The following is a 16,645-nucleotide window of genomic DNA, read 5'->3' on the forward strand; positions in this document are numbered from 1 at the left end:
AGAATATAGTTTCCATTGACACCAACCATGTAACATGATGTTCTGAGGCCATTTCGACACCAACTTGAAAACTAACCTATAAAAATGTGTATTACATTTCTTATTGTTTTTTTTTTTTTTTGTCGTAGACAATTTAAAATGTACATTTTATAGCAATATATACTATATCTAGAGATTTCTTCTGGTCTGGGATCTACTGTAAAATTCGATGTAGAATATAGTTTCCATTGACATCAACCACGTAACATGAGGTATTGAGGTCATTTGAACCCCAAACAAAAAATGGTCTAAAAACTAAACTTACAAATGGTGATTAGTAAAGGAAGAGGCGGCTGTTTAATTTTACCTAGATGAGAATAAACAAAAAACAGAACTTTTTTTATTCACATTCTTGTTTGCGATTTGATTTTTTAATTTATAAACAATTTTTCTTTTGTAATTTTAAATAAGATGGTGGGTGCGGAAGGGTGTTTGTTTATATTTAATGGAAAAATAGAAAAAAAATGACGCGATTTAATTACTACAATAAACGTACGTACATATGACAATATAATGGGGTTTTTTGTTTTAAATATTATTTATATTATATACCGATAAAAATACACTACTAGGTAACAAATCTTAAATAAAAATAAATGAGAAATTAAAAAAAATATTTTTTCTCATTATTTTTTTCTTTTCTTCTTCTTTTTCAATTACGGTTTTGTTTGCTTTGCTTTTGGGGAGGAGAGTTTCTTTTTTTTAATTGAATTAAACATAGAGTTTTATAGGGGGGTATGACCGATGCCCATCTATATATAAACATAATGGATGATTCCAAAGTGTTAAGGAGGAGTAGTAGCAGAGGAAATCAGTCTTTAAAAATTTAAAATAAAAAACAGGGTTTTAAGGAGGGTTTCGAGCACGACAGACTTAAACGATATAAATATATATGGTGGTGTATTATGTATAATAATATTAAAAAAATTTTTTAAATTAAAAAAATAGTTAAGAAACAAACAAAAATTAAAATTAACATTATATAAAGGGATAAACAGAGAAGGAGGGGAGGGGGGGATAGTAGAAAAATAAACTGATGTTGCCCTGCTGCTGCTGGTCCTCCACAAACATTTTACAAAAAAATAAAATAAAAAAAAATACAAAAAAAAAAAATAATAATTGCAATACTGGATGCCGATTATCATCATCACCAAAAGGACCTGGACGATCGATGGATCTGGACACATCATTTTGTTTCTAGAAGAACATCTTCTCCAGCATTTTACTTAGCTTCTCATGGGCATAGCGTATTTTCTGATACAAATCCTTCGAACAGCCATGCTGGATGATTGTGGAAAAACGATAAGTACGGAAATTCTTTTCATGATCCATATAGGTAATGGCACTCATGCGGGGACACAAAATAATTTTCATGTGATCGGAGAAATTGAGCTGAAAATTAAACTCCATTAAATAACCGTTCTAAAAAAATATATTTCCATCAAAAACACTCACCTGTACCGTACCATTTGTTAGATGCATAACAACGGCACATGTGGTCCTAAACCATGAATGTAAATGTGGCATACGTGATATTTGATCCGATTCAAAGTTGACATTATTTGCGCCCGCTTTGACCAAATGTTCGGTCATGTAACGTTTGAAATACGAAAGTAATTTCATTTTTTTATCCAAGGCCTTGGAATAATCTGTGGTGGTCATATACGATTCTTTGCCATCTTTATCGATGAAATGGACATTGCTAAAAGAAAAAGGAAGGAAAATGTCACAAATAGAAGGTTCGGTTCCCCCCATCCTATGTATACTCACATTTGATTGGGCAGTAGTATAAGTTTGGTGGTATCATTAAACATAACACCAATACCCTCATCGCATAGCTGATAACCGAAACCATATTTATCACTATAGTCCACCCATTTGGAGATCCAAAACAAGGGTTGAGCAGCAGGATCGGTATTTTCATCACCCAAATTGCCTTGCAGAAGACGAGGCTAGGATAAAAAAAATTTGATTATTTAACTTAGAAAATATCCAGATCGATTCCATTATCTATAGAAAATTGTGTTATCGATGATAACTTCGATAGAAAATTGTGTTATCGATGACAATTTCGATTGATAATTGTGTTATCGATAACATTTCCTATGTTATCGATGACAATTTCGAAAGAAAATTGTGTTATCGATAAAATTTTGCAATGAAAATGGTGTTATCGATGGTTATTTATATATAGAAAATTGCGTTATCTATCCCATTTTTTATAGAAAATTGCGTTATCGATGAAAATTTCGATAGAAAATTGTATTATCGCTAATCTTTTACAATGAATGTTTTGTAATCGAATATACATTGTACAGAAAATGGTATTATTGATGACATTTTTGATATACAACTTTGTTATCGATGGCATTTTCAATGGGCAATATAATACTTTTTACAGAAAATTGTGTTATCGATAACATTTTAAAATGAAAATAGTGTCATCGATGGTTATTTATATTGAAAATTGTGTTATCGATATCTTTTTACAAAGAAAATTGTGCTATCGATATTGTTTTCTATAGAAAATTGTGTTATCGATTGTTTATTATATAGAAGATTGTGGCATCGAAATGAAAGTTATGTTATCGATGACATTTTGATATACAATTTTGTTATCGATGGATAGTATACTTTTTACAGAAAATTGTGTTATAGATGAAATTTTACAGTGGATTTTGTGTTATCGATGGTTATTTATATTGAAAACTGTGTTATCGATAACATTTTACAATGAAAATTGCTATCGAAATTTTCTATAGAAAATGGTGTTATCGATTGCTTATTATATTGAAGATTGTGTCATCGATGATACCTATTACAGAAAAATGTGTAATCGATGACATTTTCGATAAAAAATTGCGTTATCGATAACAATTTCTATAGAATATTGTGTTATCGATAACATTTTACAATGAAAATTGTGCTATCGATACTATTTTCTATAAAAAAAATTGTGTTATCGATTTTTTTATTGTGTTATCGATGATACCTATTACAGAAAAATGTGTTGTCGAAGGCTTTTAATATAGAAAATTGTGTTATCAATGATACTTTTTACAAAAAAAGTGTGTAATCGCTGAGATTTTACAATGAAAATTATCGATGCCATTTTTTTTGAAAATACTGTTATCGATGACATTTTCGATGTAAAAGTGTGTTATAGATTACATTTTCTATAGAATCGTATGTTATCGACGACATTTTCTATATAGAGAATTGTGTTATCGATTATTTTTGCTGGAAAAAATTGTATTGTCGATTATTTTTGCTAGAGAAAATTGTGTTATCGATTGTTTTTGCTAGAAAAAATTGTGTTATCGATTATTTTTGCTAGAGAAAATTGTGTTATCGATTATATTTGCTACAGAAAATTAATTTAGAAAATATTATCGATGAAGATAAGATCTTCTACGTATAGAGAAACCCATCCAGAATGTTTTTTGTATAAGAGAATTCCTCAGAATGTTTTCCACTTATGGAAGTCCTTTCTAGAAGGTCTTCTGTTTTGTAGAAGACCTCTAAAGAAGATTTTCAGCTTATAGAAGACCTCTTTAAAAGTTCGTCTGCAAGCAAAGGACCTCTCCCGAAGTTCTTCTACTTATAGAAAATCTCTCCAGAATGTATTTTACTGCTAAAAGGAGTTCTAATTATAGAAGATCTGGCCAGAAGGACTTTTAAATATAAAAGATATTTTTAGAAAAGCGTTGTACTTATAAATAAACTCCTCATGCCTCTTCCGAAGGCCTTCTACATATAGAAAACCTCTCCAGAAGGTATCCTACTGCTAGATGGAGTTCTACTTATAGAAGAACTTATCAGAAGGACTTTTAAATAAATGGATGATATTTCCAGAAGGTGTTGTACTTATAAATGAACTGCTCAGAATATCTTCTTCCTCTTAAGCTGGTCTTCTTCCCTTTAGCAAGAATTCTACTTATATAATACTTCTCATGCAGTTCTTCCATTTATAAAAGAAAATATTCTACTTTTAGAATAACACAGTAGAAGTTCTTCAACATAGAAAAGCTTTCCACAGGTCCAAACATTTTTCAAAGGCTCCCTTTTCCTTGGTTTTCATTTTTTTAATTCAATTTTACCACGATCCACTCACTCACCTTGGCATTAATCAAATTGGTCAGCTGTTGATACAAACTCTCAATATCACTGCGATAATCTTCATTATGTCGGCAAACTTGTGCCGATGCCGTGATAGCATCATGCAGATTATTCTTAAGAAATGTCGATTCCAAACGTGTATCATCCTTGATGCCATTAAACTCGGTCAACGGTTTACGTTGAGCATTCTCGTGATCAATTGTTTCGTTCAGCTCAAGACGTGGTGCCATTGTCAGACAGGAGCTGGGCAAAAACATCGGCACCGGTGAACTGCTCAAAAATTCGAAATGCAAGAGATCACCAATTGTTGGACGATTTTCGGGATTCGATTGTAACATTGATATGACCATATCGGCTGCCGATTTACGCAAATAACTCGGTACACGATAATCACATTTCTTGATTTTTGAATAGGTATCTTTGAGGGTTTTCGTTTCGAATGGTGGCTGGCCGACTAGCAGGGTGTACATAACACAACCAATTGACCAAATATCCACTTCATAGGAATGTCCTTTTTTGGTGAGAATTTCCGGAGCAATATAATTGGGTGTGCCGCACAGGGTACGTTTACGTTCACCCTCATATTCGATACGAGTGGCTAGACCAAAATCGCCAATTTTAACATGCAACATATCATTGAGAAAGAGATTACCCAATTTCAGATCACGATGAATGATACGATTATCGTGCAGGTACTTTACACCCTGTATGATTTGATAGATATAGTAACGGCATTCGTATTCGGTGATGGTTTTTCGACGTTTGTGCAATTCCATCATGGACTGTAAATAAAAAGGGAATTATTACAAAAAATGATTAATAGAGGTGGGGGAGTTTTATTTTGTATGTTTTTGTAACTTACCCTTTTCTTGCACAGCTCCAGCACAATATAAATATTAAAGCTATCCTCAAAGAACCCATGGAATTTAACAATATTTGCATGATTCAGACTGCGATGAATGGTGATTTCTTGGGTCATTTTCTCTTTTTGATTATGTTTCATCATGAGTTTTTTCGAAACAATTTTGCCGGCATACACATCGTTTGTAACGACATCGATGATTTCGTAACATTTTGCAAAGCCACCCTGCGACACAAGAAAACAAAAGGTATTAATAAATATCGAAATAAAAAAATACTATGAGGTTAGTTTAAATGGAAAAAATATTCTACATCGAATTTCATGATAGGTCCACGACCAAAAGAAATCGGTAGATATAAATTATATTGCCATAAGTAACCCATTTTAAGGTTAGTTTTTTTACGTTTTTTAATTTGGTGCCCAAATGACGTCAGGACATCATGGTACGTGATTGGTGTCAATGGAAACTATATTCTACATTGAATTTCACTATAGGTCGCCGACCAGAATAAATCTCTAGAAATAATACATATAGGAATAAAATGTATATTTTAAATTGAATATGTGAAGAAATGGCCTACAGAAAGTCTGGGTGCCAGACTTTTGGTATATCTCCCACAAAACGTGTTTTTATCATGGCAAATGTTCTACAGAAATATTCTCCATAAAATTCTACTATGTCTCCGAGTACATCAATCCTGTTATGAGGACCTGGGACGAGCCAGAAACAAAATGAAATGTAATACACCTTATTTTAGGTTAGTTTTCAATTTGGTGCCCAAATGGCGCCAGGACATCATGCTATGTGCTTGGTGTCAATGGAAACTTTATTCTTCATCGAATTTCACTATAGGTCACCGACCAGAAGAAATTTCTAGATTTAGGTCATATAGGAATAAAACGTGTATTTTAAATTGACTATGTAGAGAAATGACCTACAGAAGGTCTGGGTGTAAAATTATGGTTATATCTCCCACAAAACGTAGTGCTATCAAAACAAAATGTTCTACAGAAATATTCTCCATAAAATTCTACTATGGGTCTTCAAGTACCTCAATCTTCTAATGTGGGCCTGGGACGAGCCAGAAACAACAATATATGCAATACCCCTTATTTAAGGTTAGTTTTTAATTTGGTATCCAAATGACCTCAAGACATCATGCTACATGGTTGGTGTCAATGAAAACTATATTCTACATTGAATTTCACTATAGGTCACTGAACAAAAGAAATCTGTACATATAAAATATATCGCGAAAAATCGCATATTTTGAGGTTAGTTTTTTTCATTTTTCGATTTGGTGCCCAAATGCCGTCAAGACATCATGCTACGTGCTTGGTGTTAATGGAAACTATATTCTACATCGCATTTCAGCATAGGTCACCGACCAGAAGAAATTTCTAGATATAGCACGTATATCTACCATAAAACATGGTTCTATCGCGGTAAAATGTTCTACAGAAATATTCTCCATAAAATTGTACTATAGGTCTCCTAGTACATCAACCCTCTAATATGGACATGGGACGATCCAGAAACAAAAATCTATGTAATAAACCTTATTATAGGTTGGTTTTTAATTTGGTGTCCAAAAATACCATTAAGACATCAAGCTACGGGGTTGGTATCAATGGAAACTATATTCTACATTGAATTTCAGCATAGGTCACCGACCAGAAGAAATCTCTAGATATAGTACATATAGGAATAAAACATATATTTTAAATTGAATATGTGAATTATTTTAAATTATAAGAAAATACAAGGGTCTAAATGGAACTTATATGCAGATATCCGAAAAGAAATAATTTATACAGTTTTATAATCAGGGCTTCAGGGGCTACCTATTTTAAAAATTTCATAACGATCCGCCATCATGGCCTCAAACTAGACATATAGGAGAAAATCAGAAAAATCGGAAATGAGACCCTAAACTCAAATTAAGCCATACTCTGTTCGATGTTAGGCGAAATATTATGAAATTCCTTTAAACATTTTTTAGGACTTTATTTAAAATTCCATTATCACATAAATTCCCTAAGAGTATTTTCATAACTATCAGCTGATTCTAAACAAAATCATATTTTTTGTGTTTAAAATAATTCAAAATTATTTTACTTTAAATTCCAACGTATATTTTTCAAAAAAGACAGGCTTGGCCCTTTTCAAAAACAACCCTGCAAAAGCAAGGCTGCTTAATGTTGCAAAAGAACGAAAAAACAAAAAAACATGCACAGGGTTGATCAACATATAACACAAAAACAACAACAAGGCATGGCAGCGGCCAGCCGGCAAATATGCAAACAGCGAGTTAAATTAACAAAAAAAATACAACAAAATAATAATTAAAAATATAAATTAAAAAAATCATGATCTGTTCTTCTCCTTACCTTTCCAAAAAATCGCATACGTTTGTAGGTTTTATTATTGGTAGAATCGTATAGTCTCTCTGGTATGTCAGAGGACTTATCATCGACCTTTGCTGCCATTTTTTTCTGCACGACAAGACTCGATCGATCGCACAGCACACACTCTTAATCCTTCCTTTTTTCTTTGATCTTCTTTTCAAACGAAACGAAGCGCGATTGCAATTCTTGTATATTTTCAATTATTTACAATTTAATTATTTTGTTCGTTTTACTTTTTGATTTAATCAAAAGTATGACAATAAAAAAAATATTCTTTTTCAAAAAAAACTCAACACGTGAAAACAATAAAATAACAAAAAATAAAACGATGCTCCTTTCTTCCAGCCAATTTCTTCAGGAATGTGAAACAATAAATAAAAAAATACATAAACAAAAAGATAACAACACTTAGGCGTTGCCTTTCCGCTATTTCTTTCAAAAAAACTTAGTCCAGAGTTGGCTTGTGCTTTTGCAATAAAAGAAATTTTATAATAAAAAATCCTTGTAATTTGGTTTTCTCTTTTCTTATATTTTTTGGCGGCCAACACACACGCAACTCACGACGGACGACGGCAACCGATAACGACAGCTTCAACAAACAAACGACTTCAACGAATGACTTTGCTGCTTCTTCTTCGCCTTGTCATTTGGCGTTCAACGAATTGCGAAACAAGAAAAAAATGCGTGCAAACACAACAACAACAAACCAAAAACAACCGTTTGCGGGTAAATTCAAATGCTAGCAAAAACAAATGTAGCGAGTAAGGGCATGAAGAGCAACAGCAATTGTCATAGTTTTGTCGTTTTTTAACAGGTTGCCAGCTGTTCTCTCTCTCTCGTGGCGTTTACTCGCCAAATGCCATTGTTGAAGGCATGAGTGAATGAATGGCAATGCCATGTGATGTATTTTATACACTCAGCGCGTAAGAAAAGTTTGTAAATTCGTATTGTTTATATAATTAATCATGGTATAATAATAGAAGGTAACAGCAAGTGTTGTTGTACAAAAAACGATACAACAACCACATGTAAATTTGTTGTTGTAAGTTCTATTAGTGTCAACTCATTTGACAGAAAAATGTAAACAAACAAATAAATTATCATCAAATTATTTTTATTTTGAAAATGAAATATTTTCGAATCCTCAAAATAAAAATTGAAAAACATGAATGAAAATCTATCAAATTTATATTTCTATCGCTTCCACATCTTTCCTATAATTGAGCCATATATATGTGTAACACATATGAAAATGCTGGGAATAGCAAGTTATTCCTTCATGAAAGATATGCTTCCTCAAACTTTCCCAGCAGGCAGATTGAGTAAATAGAATACGTGAGCACATTTAATAAAGAACAATTTCAAATTGTATCCGTTCCCATTTTTCCTGTTGGGTGATTTTTAAAAACATAATTTGTCAAATTCATATTGACACTAGTATTACGTTGGAATCAAATCAGCTGGGATTTGCTGTTACCTTTTATAATTGTACCATGATAATTAATGGTGTTTTTACACGAAATGGAGATGTGGCAAAAGTATGAGTGTCTCTACAGCCCCAAACATAAATATTACCCTCGAATTACACTCGATTCAGTCAACATAGTCTGTTTTGATAGATCCACTTATTATTGCATCATGGAACGAACGACCCATGATGCAATAATAATCGAGACATCAGCTGCGCTAAATGGTCTACCTATTTATTATGCCATAGAACGAACGATGTAAAAGTCTGAACAGCTGATAAATAACAAATGAACTATAAAGTGGACCGCACATGGTCATGCTGCATGACATGCATTTTGTGGTGTTAGTGGTAAATTTGTATCATGGCGTCGCACCTACAATGCATAAAAGAAAATCAAAATTTTTGGATTTTTTTATGCATGACGCTCAATTTTGACGTGTGTGTACGATTAAGGAATCTTTCATATTCTTATTTGTGGCGAATGGGTGTATAGAGATGTTGCTTTTTTAGCTTTTTCTTTATTTTTCATGCATTCATGAACCATGTGCATTGAAGCTTCATGTACACGATTTGATGTAATGCAAGGTTTATATATACAAGGTAGCCGCAATGGCGAATTTCTATCACAAACATCGGTTGTTGTATTTTGATATGTCAAAAATATTTTGCCAAAACGAACAGATTCACAAGATTTTTTGACACAAATTCTTGTAGAAAATGTTAGTAAAAGTATTGCAAAACAAGCTCTTCGAAATTTGGAGATTTTCATTTATAATTTTGTTTTTTTAATTTTTTAGTTCTACATTACAACAACATTTTTGACATTTATTTGCACCGACAGCTGGGCCGATGCGGCTATCTTATTGAATATACATTGATGTAATGCATGCATGATCTTGTGCCCCCACTTAATGAACGACTATGACTGAACTGGTTCCGTTGCTCTTTCAACTGAATCGTTCATCTGAACTAGTTAGTTCGCGAATTTTACATCTTTGTGTCGGCCGCCAAAAAATACGAGAAAAGAAGAAAGCCAAATTACAAGGATTTTTAATTATAAAATTCTTTTATTGAAAAAGCACAATCCAACTCTGAAGTCCAGAGTCTGGATTAATTTTTTTAAGAAAGGCAAGACCTAAGTGTTGTTATATTTTTGTTAATGTGTTTTTATATTATTGTTGTACATTCTGATGAAATTCGCTAGGATAAAAAAAGGACTCAAGGAATATCGTTTTCTGTTATTTTATTTTTTTCATGTGTAGAGTTTTTGAAAAAAGAAAAAAAAAAGTATTTTTTTATTGTCATTTTTTTTGATTGAATCAAAAAGTAAATGAACGAAATATATAATTGTATATAATTGAAAATGTAAAACAGAAGATCAAAGAAAAAGGATTAATCCGAGCTGTGCTCTAGCGTGACCATATTGTCACATTCATTAGACGATCAATAAATCATCTGGTGTGAACTATTGATAAACAACAGACCACTGACATCAATTTTATTTGGTGAGTTCCAATTGATCCGGTCGATTGTCCTGATAAGAAAAAAGGATACAAATTAATTTTTTTTGGATTCAGTGACTAACAATCTAGAGACACTGAAAGTTTCGTCCCAAAATAAAAAAAAAAAATAATTACAGACGTATTTGGGACAGGAGTGTGCTGTGCGATCGAGTCTTGTCGGGCAAAAAAAATGGCAGCAAAGGTCGATGATGAGTCCTCTGACATACCAGAGCGACTTTACGATTCTACCAATAATAAAACCTACAAACGTATGCGATTTTTTGGAAAGGTAAGAAGAAGAACATGAAATCATGATTTAAAAAATATACGTTTTTAATCATTATTGTTTTTATTGTCAATTTTTACAATAGGTTGGCCTTGGGGCTCTGTTTATAAAACTGGACCCATTTGGACCCTTGTATGTTCTAATGATTTTTAAAAAAATCCCATATTCAATTTAAAATATGTATACATTTTCTTGCTATATGTTGTATACCTGGAGATTTCTTTTTGTTGTGAAATTCAATGTAGAATATAGTTTCCAGTTGACACAAACCATGTAGTGTCTAGTATGATGTGTAAACGGCATTTGGGCACCAAATCAAAAAATGTGAAAACTAACCTTAAAAAAGAAAATGTTTGGCTATTTATTTTTTATATACAGATTTCTTTTGATCGGTGACCTATAGTGAAATTCGATGTAGAATATAGTTTCCATTGACACCAACTATGTAGCGTGATGTCTAGACGGCATTTGGGCACCAAATTGAAAACTAACCTACAATACCGTTTGTTACATTTTTTTCTTGTTGCTGGCTCGTCTCATGTCCACATAAGAGGATTGATGTACATGTAGACATATAGTAGAATTGTATGGAGAATATTTCTGTAGAACATTTTGCCATGATAGATGCATGTTTTGTGGGAGATATAACCTATTTTACAGCCAGACCTTCTATAGGTCATTTCTTTACATATTCAATTTAAAATATATATTTTATTACTATATGTATTATTTCTAGAGATTTCTTGTGGTCGGCGGCCTGTAGTGAAATTCGATGTGGAATATAGTTTCCATTGACACCAACTACGTAGCATGATGTCTTGAGGCCATTTGGACGCCAAATTGAAAATTACCTAAAATAAGGTGTATTACATTTCTTCTTTCCTCTGACTCGTCCCAGGTGCACCTTAGAGGATTGATGTACTTGGACAACCATAGTAGAATTTTATGGAGAATATTTCTGTAGAACATTTTGCCATGATAGATGCATGTTTTGTGGGAGATATAACCTATTTTACATCCAGACCTTCTTTAGGTCATTTATAAACATATTCAATTTATAATATATATTTTATTCCTATATGTGTTATTTCTAGAGATTTCTTGTGGTCGGTGGCCTGTAGTGAAATTCGATGTAGAATATAGTTTCCATTGACACTAACTACGTAGCATAATGTCTTGATGCCATTTGGACCCCAAATTGAAAACTAACCTAAAATTAGGTGTATTAAATTTCTTTTTGTTTCTGGCTCGTCCCAGGTGCACATTCGAAGATTGATGTACTTGTGCACCCATAGTAGAATTTTATGGAGAATATTTCTGTAGAACATTTTACCATGATAGATGCATGTTTTGTGGGAGATAAAACCACTATTTGGACACTGACCTTCTGTAGGCCATCACATATTCAATTTAAAATTACATTTTATAGCTGTATATACTATATCTAGAGATTTCTTTTGGTTGTGGACCTATAGCGAAATTCAATGTAGAATATAGTTTTCATTGACACCAACCATGTAGAATGATGACCTGAGGTAATTTGGGCACAAAATCGAAAAACGTAAAAAACTAACCTTAAAATAGGCTACTTATGGCTTTAATATTTATACCTACAGATTTCTTTTGGTCGTGGACCTATTATGAAATTCGATGTATAATATTTTTTTCCATTTTGATTTCTATTTTTTTTTATTACCTTTTCTCCTGTCGAATTTAATTAGAAGAAAGTCAGAATTTTTCTTGTGCGCTTATTTTGTTCTCTAAAAGAAGGGTGGCATAATGTTGCAAAATGTTATCGAAAAGGTCTTAACCATATATTATATGAGGCCTATTCCAAAAGATAGACAAAATTATGTTTTCAATATCTTTTGGAATAAAATCCATATAATTATGTGGTTCTGGGTGAAATTCAATTTGAAGAAGTGGACACTTAAACACGTTTTGTATGCCTTTATGTTTATTTACTATTTTCTAAATTTCAACAATTAAAGCAACAGCAAAATGGGTCTACGATACTATGAAGTTGATTTCATTTTCATTCACAAATGTATTTCAAAATTTTTCAAAAAGTAAACAAATATTTTTACTATTATTTCAAAATGGTGAATTCTGATTGGTTGAATTTAATTTGCTTCAAGTTTTGTATGTCACGGCGAATCAGTTATTTTTCGCCTTGTTAACAATGTTGACATATCATGTTCCCAATTCGCCGATGCGGCTACCTTATATATCTACCTTGACCTTTTCTTTTCTTGTGCGCAGGGTGGCCGGCAAAATTGTTTCGAAAAAATTCATAATGAAACATAATCTAAAAGACCAAATGACCCAAGAAATCACCATTCATCGCAGTCTGAATCATGCAAATATTGTTAAGTTTCATTGGTTCTTTCAGGACAGCTTTAATATTTATATTGTACTGGATCTGTGCAAGGAGCGGGTAAGTTACAAAAACAAATAAAATAAATCCCTCCCTACTCAATTATTAATATTTTGAATTAATTCCCTTCTACTTCCAGTCCATGTGGGAATTACTCAAACATCGAAAAACCATAACTGATTACGAATGCCGCTACTATATCTACCAAATAATACAGGGTGTGAAGTACCTGCACGATAATCGTATCATTCATCGTGATTTAAAGTTGAATAATATCTTCCTCAATGATATGTTACAAGTGAAAATTGGCGATTTTGGTCTAGCCACACGCATCGAATATGAGGGTGAACGGAAAAGTACCCTGTGCGGCACACCCGATTTTCTTGCTCCGGAAATTCTCACCAAAAAAGGATATTCCTATGAAGTGGATATCTGGGCAATTGGTTGTGTTATGTACACCCTGCTAGTCGGCCAGCCACCATTCGAAACGAAAACCCTCAAAGATACCTATTCAAAAATCAAGAAATGTGATTATCGTGTTCCGAGTTATTTGCGTAAATCGGCAGCCGATATGGTCATATCAATGTTACAATCGAATCCCGAAAATCGTCCAAAAATTGGTGATCTCTTGCATTTTGAATTTTTGAGCAGTTCACCGGTGCCGATGTTTTTGCCCAGCTTCTGTCTGACAATGGCACCACGTCTTGAGTTGAACGAAACAATTGATCACGAGAATGCTCAACGTAAACAGTTGACCGAGGAATTGAAAAGTAGTGTAACAACTACTATTTACTACAACGAATTGAGTTTCCTAACCAGACACGGTAAAATACGAAAAAAGGAATACAATTCATTCGTAAGTAATTGTTTTTTTTAAATAATATTTATTTACAATTATTATAAATTTTTTTTAATTTCATTAGTTGCAGGAACAAAGTTCGTCCTCGCTTGAGGACACTTGGGACGCGTCCCCACTCATTGAAACAAATGTTTCATCCTCTACCAGTGCTGCGTCACCACCACCATGCAAAATGGCTAAATTGGAAAACTCAAGTAGCAGCTTGAGAGGGCAGTATACTGATGAGCTTTCCAAAGCAGAGGAATTGGAAAGTGAATCAGCAGAAGGCGATGATAATTATGTACCAACTACATGCAATGTATTTGTAAGTAATTATTTTAAAATATAATATTTATTTACAGTTATTATACATTTGTTATTATTTCATTTGCTGCAGGAACAAAGTTCATCGTCGCTAGAGGACACTTGGGACTCGTCCCAACCAATTGAAACAACTGTTTCCTCTACCAGTGCTGCGTCACCACCACCATTGGAAAACTCAAGTAGCAGCTGCTCGAACAGTGAGGATGCTCTATTTATAGCAGCTGTAAATGCCTTATATAATTTGACTACGGATGACAATAAAAATGAAATAATATTGGATCAGTTGGTGGAAAGGATTGCCCTGGCGTTCTTGGAAGCTAAGAAAAAACAACGCTTACTCGAAGAAAATTCAGATAATTTTCCTGAATTCACATTTAGTTCTTCACTTAATTCGATATACGGGAATTAAGTGAAAAGGGCCAAGAGCGATGACAAAAAGCTCAAAGCTAACAATGCATACCTGATAATTTTTAATTTTATAGTTTTAATTATAATTTAATTTTTAAAATAAAACAAACTAACAAAAAGGGCTCAGCCTATAATTGAAAATTGTATTTGCATTTGCTGGCCTTACCTCCATAAGGTTTCAGCATTCTTGATGATAGCCGAGGGAAGCGTCGGAGAATATTTTTTCCATTGGGTCCATAACGGTAAAACGAATTTTTCTAACAAAAAGGGCTTAGCCTATAATTGAAAATTGTATTTGCATTTGCTGGCCTTACCTCCATAAGGTTTCAGCATTCTTGATGATAGCCGAGGGAAGCGTCGGAGAATATTTTTTCCATTGGGTCCATAACGGTAAAACGAATTTTTCTTGAACAAATTTGGTCAATTGTGAAAAAAATGCCCAAAAAATATAAATTATTTTCTGTTTATTAAAAAATAAATCAAAATTAATATTTTATTGTTATATACAATATTGCTAGGGATTTCTTTTGTTTGGGGACCTATAGTGAAATTTTGGGGAGAATATTTTTTCCATTGGTACCATTTCAATAAAGTAAATATTTCATGAACAAAATTGGACATTTTAAAATAGACCAAAAAAATACATTTCATTAAAAGCTAATTTAAAATTAATATTCTATTGCTATATATAATATTGCTGGGGATTTGTTTTGTATGGAGACTTATAGTGAAATTTAGTGGAGAATATTTTTTCCATTAGTACAATACGGCTAAAATCAAGTTTTGTTGAAAAAAATTGGTCAATTGTAAAAAATTCCCAAAAAAGATCAATTATTTTCTTTTCATTCAAAAACTAAATAAAAATCTATATTTTATTGCTATATATAGCATTGCTAGGGATTTATTTTGTTTGGTGAACTATAGTGAAATTTAGTGGACCATTGGGTCCATAACGCTACAATGAATTTTTCTTGAAATAAATGGGTCAATTGTAAAAAAATGCCCAACAAAAAGAGAAATTATTTTCGGTGCATTAAAAACTAAATTAAAATTAATATTTTATTTTAACTTATAGTGAAATTTAGTGGAGAATATATTTTCCATTGGTACCATCTCACTACAACTAATTCTTAATAGAAATATTTGGTCATTTGTAAAATATACCCAAAAAAGATAACTTATTTGTCGGTATATTAACAACTAAATTAAAATTAATATTTTATGGCTATATATAACATTGCTAGGGATTTATTTTGTTTGGTGGCCCATAGTGAATTTTAACGGAGAATATTTTTTCCATTGGGTCCATAACGCTAAAACGAATTTTTCTTGAAAAAATGGGTCAATTGTAAAAATGCCTAAAAAAGATCAATTATTTTCTGTTCATTAAAAAACTAAATTAAATTTAATATTTTATTGCTATATATAACATTGCTAGGGATTTCTTTTGTGTGGAGACTTATAGTGAAATTTAGTGGAGAATATTTTTTCCATTGGTGACATCACGCTAAAACGATTTTTTCTTGAAAAAAAAATGGGTCAATTGTAAAAAATGCCCAAAGAATATAAATTATTTTTTTGTATATAACAACTAAATTAAAATTAATATTTTATGGCTATATACAACATTTCTAGAAATTTATTTTGCTTGGGGGTCCATAGTGAAATTTAGTGGGGAATATTTTTTCCATTGGTAGCATACGGCTAAAATCAAGTTTTGTTGAAAAAATGGGTCAATTGTAAAAAATGCCCAAAAAGGATAAATTATTTTTTGTTAATTAAAAACTAAATCAAAATTAATATTTTATAGCTATATATACCATCGCTAGAGATTTATTTTGTTTGGGGACCTATAGTGAAATTCAATGGAGAATATTTATTCCATTGGGTCCATAACGCTAAAACGATTTTTTCTTGAAATAAATGCGTCAATAGTAAAAAATGCCTAAAAAGATCAATTATTTTCTGTTCATTAAAAACTAAATTAAAATTAATATTTTATTGCTATAT

The 16,645-nt window shown here is 32.1% G+C and overlaps 2 protein-coding genes across 2 annotated transcripts; one reads left to right on the top strand and one right to left on the bottom strand.

Annotated features, from left to right (window-relative positions):
• Nucleotides 1–1,236: 1,236 nt before the first annotated feature.
• LOC133333325 (serine/threonine-protein kinase polo) lies at nt 1,237–7,512 on the bottom strand. The gene is made up of 6 exons (XM_061541643.1): nt 7,412–7,512; nt 5,021–5,245; nt 4,158–4,940; nt 1,810–1,991; nt 1,495–1,741; nt 1,237–1,431 (listed from the first exon to the last, which is right to left on the bottom strand). Exons 1-6 carry the CDS (start codon nt 7,508–7,510, stop codon nt 1,237–1,239), a joined length of 1,731 nt encoding a protein of 576 aa, XP_061397627.1. The 5' UTR covers nt 7,511–7,512.
• A 3,080-nt stretch (nt 7,513–10,592) lies between these two features.
• Nucleotides 10,593–14,636, top strand: LOC133333285 (serine/threonine-protein kinase polo-like). Its single transcript, XM_061541602.1, has 6 exons — nt 10,593–10,691; nt 10,774–10,820; nt 12,951–13,125; nt 13,205–13,921; nt 13,989–14,228; nt 14,301–14,636. The coding sequence occupies exons 1-6, from the start codon at nt 10,593–10,595 to the stop codon at nt 14,634–14,636; spliced, it is 1,614 nt and encodes a 537-aa protein (XP_061397586.1).
• Nucleotides 14,637–16,645: the final 2,009 nt, after the last annotated feature.

Source organism: Musca vetustissima, unplaced genomic scaffold (genome assembly GCF_032173495.1).
Source record: "Musca vetustissima isolate MV318-11 ecotype Yass unplaced genomic scaffold, APGP_CSIRO_Mvet_v1 utg22976, whole genome shotgun sequence".
NCBI lineage: Eukaryota > Metazoa > Arthropoda > Insecta > Diptera > Muscidae > Musca > Musca vetustissima.

Excerpts from the sequence above, each read along its gene's own strand:
- LOC133333285 (XM_061541602.1), top strand. The coding sequence starts at position 10,593 with ATGGCAGCAAAGGTCGATGATGAGTCCTCTGACATACCAGAGCGACTT. Across the intron at positions 10,692-10,773 it reads GTATGCGATTTTTTGGAAAG|GTTGGCCTTGGGGCTCTGTT; the intron begins GTAAGAAGAAGA and ends TTTTTACAATAG. Across the intron at positions 14,229-14,300 it reads CAACTACATGCAATGTATTT|GAACAAAGTTCATCGTCGCT; the intron begins GTAAGTAATTAT and ends CATTTGCTGCAG.
- LOC133333325 (XM_061541643.1), bottom strand. The coding sequence starts at position 7,510 with ATGGCAGCAAAGGTCGATGATAAGTCCTCTGACATACCAGAGAGACTA. Across the intron at positions 4,941-5,020 it reads TGGAGCTGTGCAAGAAAAGG|TCCATGATGGAATTGCACAA; the intron begins GTAAGTTACAAA and ends TTTTATTTACAG. Across the intron at positions 1,432-1,494 it reads TAACAAATGGTACGGTACAG|CTCAATTTCTCCGATCACAT; the intron begins GTGAGTGTTTTT and ends TTTAATTTTCAG.